Here is a 12,480-nt window from a genome sequence, read left to right on the forward strand (position 1 = left end):
AAAAAATAATAATCAAAATATCTTTGAATAAAATAATCAAAAAAAATCAATCGGACGTTTTTCTTTGGAAGTTTCCTTGAATGAATTGACTAATAACCAAAGTGAAACTAAGGTTAAAATCAACTCACAAATCAAGCTTTGTCCATAAAAATCACTTAAAAACCGTTTTAAGGTCCAACGCCTTAAACGGTCCTCTTTGCTTTTATCGATTAACATGGACCGTTCAAAAGCATAAAATCAACATGTAACTTTACCGCTTTTGCGAGAACTACGTAGGTCTGATTTCCTCTTCGATGGAGGATACGTAGGAGCAAAAGCCCCGCTTTTGTCGACCTCGTGAGATGGTTAGAGGTCCAACGCCTTAGCTTTTCTCACCAAGTAAAATATATCATTTTAAGGTCCAACGCCTTAAATGACCACCTTCCAAGTAAAAAGAATCACTTGATTCGCCCCTTTTGAAAGAACTACGTAGGTTTGATTTTCTCTTCGATAGAGGATACGTAGGAGCAAAAACCCTACTTTTGTCGACCTCAAAAATAAAAAGAGACAAAAAGTTTAGGATACATGATTTCACACAACTCTAAATCTAAGGTTGTTGTCTTTTGTGACAAACGTAAGAGGTGTTAATACCTTTCCTTTGATTTTTCTAACGTTTCCCTTTTAATAAACGTTGGTGACGACTCCGCGCATTTTTCTCCCAAGGAAGACGCACCCGTGAACCTTGCGTCACCCTCTCGCCAAAGGGTAGGTTGCGATACTTGGTTACTCATGTTAGAACCTAGAAGGCTGGAAGTTTTAAAAAAATAATATTAAAAAAAGACAAGTTAAAACTACGTTGGGTTTCATTTAGAATTAAGATTTACATATATTACCTAAGAATTCCATTAACAACTTTTATTTCATTGCCTTGTTAACTTTTTTAAAGCAATATCTGAAAAACAAATGCCAAACCAAGTCAAAATAAACGAAAAATAGAATGTGTAGTTTTTTCCTGTGTTGCCAGCCAACCAAAAGTTCTTGGCCAATTGCTTACAATCAAAATCTCATCTCATCTAATAATAAACAAAGGGAGAGAGAATTTTGGAATCACATTGGCAAACGCCAGTTTCCTCACATAGGAAAAGCCACAATTTAAATGGTAGTCCTCACTTCTGCAGATGCGCTGACTATGTTCGCCACTTTGTGTAAGAGACATGAGATGCATGATGCTATTGAATGTGACTTGGAAACTGCATTCCAGGGGCTGTTTGCGGTGGCACCATAGCAGATGGCGTGTAAGGATTGTTATGCATCTGCAGCATAGACTGAGATGGAGCTGTCCCCCATCCAGCCTGAGATTGAGGCATCAGAGTCTGCTCAGTAACTGATGCGTATTGAGCTCCATTGTACTGTTGAGGAGGAGGACCCGTCATGGGAACTGGATGTTGCCCTAAAATTGAGGGCTGAGCATTCACTACAGGTGGTGGTACATTAGGAATAGTATAGTCTCTACTTCTATCATTATTCACCTGTAATCACACAAATCCCAAAACATTTGAACCTCCAAACACATAACAGAAGTGCATTTCTTTAAAAGTTAAATAACAATAAATGGACTCATACTAGCTGACAGCTTGGAAAAAGATTTCATAATATTCAATAACAATTGAATAGGGAATTCCCCTCGCCTGCCAAGCATAATGAACAGAAAATATGAATTTATTATTTGGGACAGGATACTTGACATTAATGCATTCAAGAAATTCCACAACAAATAATAATAAGGGAAATCGGGAAAGATCCAGTGGAAGTCTTTTCAGCATATATTGACACAGCTACATGCTTACTTCAACCTGAAAACCATAGGTCCAAAACTAGAATCTCATGGTCAGTAAACTGTATATCCCAAAACAAATAGGTCTAGATATGCTTGTATAACGGATGGACCATTATTTGATCATAGTTGCACAAGATTTGTTCACTTTACCTTTCTGGTTTTCATCATTACACTGAACTCTTACAAACATTACTCATGACATGAATCCTCATTTATACATTGTAGATCGGTTACCTTTATACTAAGATCAGAATGACGCGAATACGAGATGTGAAGCTTGCAAAAACCTCCATCATATATGCAGTGTCCTTCCAAGGCTTCCTTGGCCACAACAGCTGTTTGGATATCTGTAATCCAAAGAGTACATCAAGATCCCAAACATATATTATAAAATAAAACATAAGTTCAAACTATACCAAAGAAAACATAAATAATAAGTTCAAACTACACCAAACAAAACATAAATAATAAGTTTACACAATTACAAAACACAAGTTCTTAAAATGATAACATTTAAATAACTAAAAAAGGACTAATGACACTTAAATAATCCATAAAATAACTTAAATAAATAAAATGCAGTACATTACATGAATGTTTTGGGTTAAACTTTTTAACCAGCAAACTGAAACTTAAACTCATGAGTATACTGAGTCTACTCCGAGTCTACCAAAAAGCAAGTTTGTTAACAAGTTAACTCGGAATGTGCCTGTGAGTTTACAAGTTACTAACTCACTAGTTTGATAACCATGATTCCTTGTATAATTTTGTGTTTGAACTTTCCAACAAGAAATTTATAGCTCTACCCTGCTGAGGAGATTATGAGAAGTATCCATAACCTTTAGGATGTGTCTTTGGACAACTTTTTTGCAGAAGAGAAGATAGTGAGAAGAATAAGGTGAAGCTAGAGTCATCTTTCTTACAAATTTCAATCCAAAATAAATCATCTCAACAATGGACCGCTGCTGTTATCAAGTAACATTAGATTTTATTCATAATGGGCAGAAACTCTAAGGAAAAAAATGCAAATAACCAAACAAGGGAATTCATCAGAGTATATATACCAAAGCACACAGTAACATTTTGCCCCTCATCAATTTGTAGATCATAAAAACCAGATTTTCACAGAACCATGCAACACAGAAGCACATTTGATTCAAATACTTTCCCAAATATAATGTTCAAAGCGTAGAAATATAAAGAATATTGACAGCCACACCAGTTTGCACAACCCTAATAATTATCAACTGTAAAAACATAGTATAAACATATATATCAAAACAAAGATGGTAAAGCTTTTCAGAGAACCTAACCTGGATATTGAATCAGAGCCTGTAAACCACCATTCTTGTCAAACATTGCAATCTTTTGGACAGGTCCAAAGGCAGAGAAAACCTGCCACAGAAAGCAGAGTGAAGACAGTATATATTATCAGATAAACTGTACTGTTAGTCAGTAATGTCAGAAATAAGCAACTACCACTTAAAGTACCATGTGTAAGACATCCAAGGTTACAGCATACTGCATGTTCTCAATAGATGCAAGAAGAACATTACTCTCGGCCTCCAGCCTCTTTCCATCCAAACCCACCATGGGCTGCAAAAGTTATAAATAAGTTAACAACACATTCCTCATTGTTGGAATAACTAGGGATAACAAATAAAGAAAAGATTGCTCAATATTATTAGCCACTTGATCACAATGTACAGATAGGTATATATGGTGTCCTGCTGCTTCAATGACAGCTGCCACTAGCTTAACTACTTACTAACTAACCAAGGTTACAGTTGAGTAACTGCACCTTTTACAATATACTCTAATAACCACCCCCCCCCACCCCCACCCCCCTCCTCTCAAACTGTGGTTCAAGCACATTGAGTTTGCTCCTTAAGTCGAAAAACCGAGTGGGAGAGAGCGGTTTAGTCAAGCCATCCACCCATTGATCAAGGGCAGGAACATGTTGCACCAGCAGCTGTTTAGCTAGAACTTTTTCCTTTACAAAGAATATATCAATCTCCATATGATTGTTCTTGAATGAAGAACTGGGTTGTGGGCTAGAGCAACAGCACTTAGGTTGTCACAGAATACTATTGGAGTGGTAAAAGGAACAAAAAGCTCGGACAACAGCGTCTGAATCCACTGAATCTCAGCAGTTAGGCTTCATTCTGCTTCTGTACTTGATCAGGCCACAGCTTGCTGTTTGCGAGACCACCAAGATATCAAATTTGGACCAAATAGAAGGCTTCTCCAGACGTTGATCTGTGGTCATTGGGATCAGATGCCCAGTCAGCATCACAGAGATAGGAATACCTGAAACAGTAGGTTTTAGATGAAACCCATGATGTAAGGATCCCTTAAGATATCTGAGAATCCTCTTAACAGCCACCCAATGAGAGTCATGAGGATTTTCCATGAACTGACATACTTTGTTTACTGCAAAGCTAAGTTCAGGTCTTGTAATAGTAGTGAACTGCAGAACTCCTACTACTGATTGATACATAGTAGGGTCCGAAAACAGATCTGAACCAATCTTGGTTAACTTGCAACTAGATGTCATAGGAGAGGAAATGATCTGAGCTTCAGTCATTTTTGTTCTTTGCAGTAGGTCGCTAATATACTTGCTGAGTGAGTAGAACAGAATTATTTGGCATGTATTTGACTTCAACTCCTAAACAATAGTCCAGTTAGCCAAGATGTTAGAAAGAAAAGCTAAAACTAAGCTTTGAGGTAAGTTGCTGAACCCGTTGAGTAGAGCTGCCAGTTATTATGATATCATCTACATACACTAGATAAATGGTGTGAGAATGAGTTTTGTACACAGAGGGATGGATCACACTTGCATGCAGTGAACCAAGCTATAGAAGGGTAGTTTGCAGTCTGTCAAACCACTGTCTTGGAGTCTGTTTAAAGCCCATAAAGAGCCTTGTTGAGTTTGCAGACCAGAGAGGTATCTTTGTATTCAAAACCTGGAGGTTGTAGCATGTAGACTCTCTTCAAGATACCCATTCAGAAAGGCATTATTTACATCCAGTTGGGAAAGGTCCCACTGATTTGTTAATGCTAGAGTGATTGAGTCGGATTGTAACAGGTTTGACTACTGAAGAAAAGGTTTCATTAAAATCAAACCCTGCAACTTGATGAAATCCTTTAGCTACCAGCCTTGCTTTGTATCTGTTAAGAGTCCCATCAGCATTTTCTTTTACTCTGAAAACCCATTTGCAGCCAACAGCTTGCCTGTTTTGTAGTATGGGTACTAAATCCCATGTGTGATTCCTCATCAAGGCTGCATACTCTTGTTGCAAAGCTGAATGCCATTTAGGATCAAACAGTGCTTGGTTCACACTTTTTGGTTCACAATCAGTTACAGAGGGATGGATTCTGTTTTGAGGAATACCAGATTTAGATCTGGTTTGCATAAAATGAATGTTAGGGCAATCAGGAGGGGGGTCTGAGTTAGATTCGGGGGTAGGCTGAGGAATAGAACCAAAAGTTGTTGCAGGTTCAGGAAAAGTACCACACTCAGCAGGAACAGTAACAGAAGTATGCAGAGAAGCAGATGGCATGTGCCAAAATTGGAGACTGAGATGCCAAAGGGGAATGAGGAACAGCTGAGGTGAATCATTGGAAGTGTAAGAACTGGAGGTAGTGACCTGTGGAGATAAAGTTTGTGAAACCTGTATAGGTGACACAATGGGTATTGAGGCAAAATGGAGAGAGGAAATGGAGGGGAAGTGTTGAGTTTAGGTGAGAGCAAGAACAATTCAGTGTAGAGAAACTTAAATTCATTAAAGACCACATCGATAAAAAGTCTGCCAGTTGGCGAAAGACATTTGTAACCTTTATGTGAGGTTGAGTAGCCTAAGAATAGGCATTCATGAGACCTGAATTCTAGTTTATGTTTATTGTATGGTCGGAGAAAACAGTAGCAGGAACAACCAAAGGTTTTAAAAAAACTGTAATCTGGTGGTTGCTTGAACAAAACAGTATATAGGACACCAATAGTAAGAGAAGCAGTAGGTAATCTATTGATAAGAGATACTGCAGTGGTAAAGGAAAAATCCCAAAACTAAGAGGTAGAGATGCATGATTAAGTAGAGTGAGACCAAGCTCAACTACATGTTTATGCTTCCTTTCCACCACACCATTTTGGTGATGAGTGTGTGGGAAAATAAGTCTATGAGAAATTACATTATTGGCTAAAAATGAGGTTAATGACCTGAACTCACCCACCACCAAACAGTTTGCAAACTTTTGATTTTAGAGTATTAGTGTATAAGTTTTACTTCATGATTAGTTAGGACAGCTGTTAGTAAAGCTGTCAATTCTGTTATTCTGTTAGTGCAGTAACTAAGGTTAGTTAACTGCCTTAGTTAGGTTAATTGTAACCACAGCTGCTTTCTCTATAAATAGAGAAACAAAAAACCCTGGTCTGTAAGCTAAATAAAGCTTTGTATGGCTTTAAACAGGCCCCAAGACAGTGGTTTGATAGATTAAAAGGGACTCTTATACAACTTGGGTTTGCAGCCAGCAAGTGTGACCCTTCTTTGTTTGTTTACAAAGATATATCATCTACATTCTTGTTTATGAAGATAATATTATTATTACTGGTACTTCCAATGTTCTGGTTCAGCAACTCACCACCAAGCTTCATTCCAATTTTTCTCTTAAACAATTGGGGAAACTTGACTATTTTCTTGGTTTAGAAATCAAGTCTGTGGCTGACAGGTCTATTCTACTGACTCAAACCAAATATATCAGAGATTTGCTTCAGAAAACCAAAATGGCAGAAGCACGATCTATTTTTTCCCCTATGACTGCTAATTGCAAGTAACCAAAGTTGGCTCGGATTTCTTTAATGACCCAACTCTCTACAGATCAGTTGTTGGTGCTCTCCAATACACAACCATTACTAGGCCTGAGTTGAGCTATGCTGTGAACAAGGTCTGTCAGTTTATGGCTAATCCTATGGACTCTCACTGGACAGCTGTTAAATGCATTCTAAGGTACCTAAAAGGTTCATCATGGTCTGCATCTCAAGGCTGCTCCTTCCTCTCAGCCTTTCACTATTAAATCCTTGTGTGATGCTGATTGGGCCTCAGATCCAGATGATAGGAGATCTACCTCTGGTGCAGTGGTTTATTTTGGTCCCAATTTGGTCTCTTGGTGGTCCAAGAAACAACAAATTGTGGCTAGGTCTTCTACTGAAGCTGAATACAGGAGCTTGGCTCAAGCTACTGCTGAAGTTACATGGATTCAAACTCTTTTAACAGAATTGTCTGTTCCTTTTCACACGCCAGAGATTTACTGTGACAACCAAAGTGCAGTGGCTATCACTCATAATCCAGTTCTTCATTCCTGGACTAAGCACATGGAGATTGACATCTCTTTGTCAGGGAGAAAGTCTTAGCTAAGGAGCTCAAAGTGTATCATATTCCTGCTATAGATCAATGGGCTGGTGCCCTCACTAAGCCTCTCTCACCCACTCGAATGCAGTTGAATCTCTTTCTGATTCTCAACCCCATTGAGTTTGAGGGGGAGTATCAGTGTATAAGTAAGTTTTACTTCATGATTAGTTAGGACAGCTGTTAGTACAGTGGTCAATTCTGTTATTCTGTTAGTGCAGTAACTAAGGTTAGTTAACTGCCTTAGTTAGGTTAATTTTAACCACAGTTCGTAGTTGTTAAGCTTTCGCACAAGTCTGTTTGTGAAAGTATTCATGAATTTTCTCCCAAACATGATAGGAGTGGACGCTTCCAAGAATACGAGACAAGATCAATAAAGGAAGCGTTGATTGAAGCCACGTTAATAGGATTTGATCTTGTTGCTCCCAAACGGAATACTCAGGGTTTCATTTCCTGCTTCACAATCAGCCTTCCTGAGGAATTTTGCCAGAATTCAAGGATTCGCGACAAATCTCTGATGACGATGACATTTGATCACCTGTTCAACTTGTTGCCTCCATAACAGAATATTTGAATCATCAAGTTTTTTTCTGAAATCGGATGAAAAAAGGGAGGGAGAGGAAGAGGTGCGAACAGGCACAGAAGAAGAATTAGTTTCAGCCATCGTTGATTGCTACGAAGCTCTAAATTGTCATTGTGCTCTAGATACCATATTAGAATAACTAGGGATAAGAAATGAAGAAAAGATTGCTTAATATTATTAGCCACTTGATCAGAATGTACAGATAGGTATATATACATATAGTGTCCTGCTGTTTCAATGACAGTTGGCACTAGCTTAACTATTTACTAACTAAGCTAACTAACCAAGGTTGCAGTTGAGCAACTGCACCTTTTACAATATGCTCTAATACTCATTGAGGAAGTCAGCATGAATGGCAACCCCTTGGTAGTAGGCACATCTCACTGATGTGTATGAGGTGCATATCAAGTTACAATAAGCAATTAGGAGGGTTCCATTTGCACATTTAAATGGGTCATAACTCGCATGAGAGAAAACAGAGAAATGTTAACTGTCAAAACATTACCTGTCCACTTCCCTCCATGGCAGATTGAGCAACAGGGAGGTAAGGATTAGTGTAGTCTCTGGAAAAAGTTAAAAAAAAAAAAGAGTTACAATAATTGAAAACAATAAATAATGTGATGATAACCATAAAAATAAAGGCTAAGAAACTATATGAACACCAATACCCATGATAATGAATAAATTAAATACCACCAGGGAAAAGAGTGAACATAGGTAAGAGAAATACAGATTATATAAAAATATGGTTCCATGTATGCCTAAGAAACCAGAGTCCAGAGGAATCAGGAAACCTGCTTCTGTGACTTTGAAACTTGACACTTAAGTCTGAATGTCCAGAATATGTGATCTTAAGGCTACATGGTCCCATATGTTCAGGAAGCAGGTACCTAATACCAAGGGAGCAAAAGTCAAAGATCAATTATAATTAACAAACAACAGTTACGCAATAATAATGCATAATGTATATAACTATATCAGCAGAGCCAATGAATGTGCTAATAACTACTCATTAGTAGAAAAAACTTGAACTTAACACATTTATTCTTATGATTGGTCCAGTTGGAATGTTATATAACTAACCGTATTTTACACATTCAATGATGCATACAGTTACAAGTTCAAAAACAGCATATAAACTACATAATAAATAAACCAAAGTGAGAGTGTGAATATACAAGTTACAACAGTCTATAGTTGACCAATCTGAGGATATGCACCACATCTACAGCCATATGTCCATCACAGTTGAACTAAATATCATGTCAGACAAATAATACAACTGTCACCTAGGTATGCTTCTTCCATCCAAAGCATCCTTTGCAGAAGTAGCAGTTTCTGCATCTGAGAATTGCACCAATGCCTGCAATATATAGTATAAGCTTGTGTCCATTGGATGAAAAGAAAAAGTCAAAATAGATAAGGGTGACCAATCACCAAACCTGGAATCCTGCTGTCTTCTCAAAAGTAGTAATCTTATGCACAAACCCAAAGGCTGAAAAGACCTACATAAGTGTACAATAACTTTCAGAATGATATTTAACAACATGAATCTTACTAATTGAACAGGAAATGAACAATGTCTGGTGTCATCTATGGTATAATGTAGAGAACAGGGAGCATTAACAAATATACAATTTCAAAGATAATTCAGTATACAAAAAATTGGAAGCAGGCTTAAAGGGGGGTAAAAGGAGATAGTTTAACTGAGTGAATTCAATTAGATAATTTTCCTTAACTGAATAACTGCTAAAATATATAACTGAAATAAATAACATTAATATTTAAGATTTTGAAGGTAATGGTTTTATTTTCTTTCCCACTTGTATTCAAACATAAGCTCTGAAAACTCAGCATATGATTGCCATGTTCAGAAGGGGATTAACCTACTTCAAATAAGACCCCAAAAGGTATACAACACAACCAAACAATAGTGATACACTAAATAAAAAAACTTTAAAAAGCAGAGACAAAATCTAAATCCAAACACAGTACAAGCAAAATGCCAACACAGATATGAAACATAGATGCACAAATGAAAAAAGAATTGCAACATCCTAAACTACAACCATGGTAAGAGTCAAGGGCAGAATAGGAAGAAAGAGGCAGCGTTAAGGGAAGGAGAAAGGAGACAAACACAATGTGCTCTTTCTCCCATAGCACTAAGCTAGATTGCTGCCATCAAAGATATTGCCTTGACATTGGCCTGCTGATTCATTTACATACATGTCAACAATTTTTCCATAGCCTGACAAAGAAAAACCTAATAACAAAACTAAACAACCAGCATCCACACATGATGACAATTTCAGCATATATAGCTAAGGCACACATGCAATCACTTACCAAGTGTAAGACATCAATGCTGACAAGGCGTGCATCTTCACCCTCAATTGTAACTAACAGTACATTTCCAGCAACATCTGCTGCAGTTTTGTTATTCACTATTTCTTGCCTATTGGAATATTGTAGATACACAGTTTTCCCTCGTACTTGAGCAGGCTCCGACGATGAGGCATAATACGATATCATTGCAATCGCCTGATTTAAATCTGCCTGCAGGTTACAGTATATGATTTATAATGAATAATTAATAGTTCAATACCCCTATACCAGTAGCTTCATATGAAAGGAAAAACTCGGAATAAAAAGAACCCATTAACTCACAAATTCAATAAAAGCTTGATTACGATTAGCTCCAACGTTGCACTTTGTGTTCACAACTTTCCCAAATGGCTTCCCAAGCTCAATTAGTTCCTCCTCTGTACACTCCCACGGCAAATTTCTCAAATGAAGAACCTTTGACGGTGGCTGCGTGTAACGGAACTGTTGCTGACTAGACACCGATGCCATTTCAGATAATAATGCTAAACCTGTTGAACGGAATCACCAAATACGCAGTCCCTTGGACTTCAATATGACAATCAGGTGTTCCATCATATAAGCATAAGTATTCTGCATAATTTATCTTTTTATCTAAAATGTTTTCAACTGGAGACACTCAGTTCCTACTAATTCAGACACCATGCTTTATATAAACTTTCAATTCCACCAGCATCCCATCAAGAAATTAATAGTATCAGCATTCAAGAACATAATTGAGTGCATATTTATCTCAAAAATCAAGTCCCCTAACCAAATTTTTATTTTAGTAAAATTCGTTCCTATATAGACTAATTTATACTCCATTTTGTCACAATAGAAAAGGGATAATAATGTAAAGATAGTAATATAAATTTTTCGCAGGCCTAATCGAAATATTTGACGGAGATCCGATAAGTGAAATCTGAATGCTGTTTCAAGTTCAATTTATCAAAATATGAGCCATTTAAATTCCATTCAACGAAGACTTAGAAGAACGCGTGAAAAAGGGGAAAAAAAGAGAACGACAATTAGGGAAATGGTGTAAATTACCTGAGAGTGGTAAAAGACTCTGATTCTTGAAATGTTTGCCAAACTAGGGTTCCCAAACAAGCGCTGTTATGTTTCCTCCGCAGGAGCTTCAGATAACCCAACCCAAAGATGTACGACGAGGCTCAGTCTCAACATTTATGTTTATTTTTGTTTAAATATTATTTGTTTATTAAAAAAAGCTTAAAAATTAATTTTGATTCTATTTTTAATTAACAATTTTAGTTCTCTGTTAACGAAAAAAAATAGAGATTTTCAGTGACGTGACTTATGAGGGGATTTGACCGATAAATTTTTTAACATTAATTAATTTTGAGTTGATACATATTATTTTAGGTCCCATTTAGAGTGATTGTGAGTTTGTGGTTTATGATTTTAAAATGTTATTTTAAAACTAGAACGTTATAGGTAAAAGTTGTTGTGAGTTTTGATTTTTAGTACATTTTAAAACTGTTTTTTATCATAAGCACAAAAAAAATTAGGTTTTAGATTTTTGGAGTTGGTTTTATCTTTTCTCTCTCATTGGTGTTTTTATTACTCTTTCTCTTATATGTTGTTGCTCTTTATCCTCATCGATTCAATGAGCCTTCGTCACCTGTGTCATTGTCATCGTGTGTCGACGATCAGTCTCAAAGCTCTGCTGCCACTCTAGCGATTCCTTCATCGGCATCGACGTCCATAGTGGTGGTCTCCCAGAGGTGGCAGTGTCGCTAGTTCGATGGTGAATCGGCAGGACTTTTTCTCGTCGGAAGAGGAGTTTCAGGTGCAGCTAGCCCTAGCTATCAACGCTTCCAATTCGGAGTTCCACGAGGATCCTGAGAAGGATCGGATCCACGCGGTGACGCTGCTCAGCTTGGGAGGCCATCGAATCGATTCAACGAGGAACAGGGATGATGTGGGGGAGGTTCCATCGAGGCAGTATTGGGTAAGGTCTTGCACTCTTACTCAATTGTCAATATTCACTTCTTGCAATGTTGATCTTTGAGGCGATACTATGAATTGCTATTGATTTGTACTTGTAGCGAATTCAATTGTGTTTGGAACTTTAATTTGTTCTTTTAGTGAATGCATTTGTGTATTGAAACTTAGATTTGGGAAGTTGAGGATGATTCATCACAAAAAATAGAATTTTTTGATAAGAATCTAAAGTTTCTCACAAGAACTAAGACACTCTCTTAACAAAGTGTGTAAGAAGTCTATTTATAACTCATAATAACCTTAAATTAAGCCTAAGGCCCAATAACTAATCTAATAATTAAAAGACTTAA

The 12,480-nt window shown here is 37.1% G+C and overlaps 1 protein-coding gene across 2 annotated transcripts; it reads right to left on the reverse strand.

The window, feature by feature from the left end:
- Positions 1-879: 879 nt before the first annotated feature.
- On the reverse strand, positions 880-11,347 carry LOC114384786 (polypyrimidine tract-binding protein homolog 2-like). 2 transcript variants are annotated; one of them, XM_028344574.1, is made up of 11 exons: positions 11,216-11,347; positions 10,469-10,674; positions 10,148-10,357; positions 9,244-9,306; positions 9,091-9,164; positions 8,596-8,691; positions 8,307-8,364; positions 3,308-3,412; positions 3,130-3,211; positions 2,051-2,163; positions 880-1,508 (listed from the first exon to the last, which is right to left on the reverse strand). In XM_028344574.1, exons 2-11 carry the CDS (start codon positions 10,652-10,654, stop codon positions 1,209-1,211), a joined length of 1,287 nt encoding a protein of 428 aa, XP_028200375.1. In that variant the 5' UTR covers positions 10,655-10,674; positions 11,216-11,347; the 3' UTR covers positions 880-1,208. The 2 variants fall into 2 exon arrangements, with proteins under 2 accessions (XP_028200375.1, XP_028200376.1); XM_028344575.1 differs by having other exon boundaries at positions 10,469-10,711; positions 11,216-11,344.
- Between the last annotated feature and the right edge of the window lie 1,133 nt (positions 11,348-12,480).

This window comes from Glycine soja, chromosome 14, assembly GCF_004193775.1.
Source record: "Glycine soja cultivar W05 chromosome 14, ASM419377v2, whole genome shotgun sequence".
NCBI lineage: Eukaryota > Viridiplantae > Streptophyta > Magnoliopsida > Fabales > Fabaceae > Glycine > Glycine soja.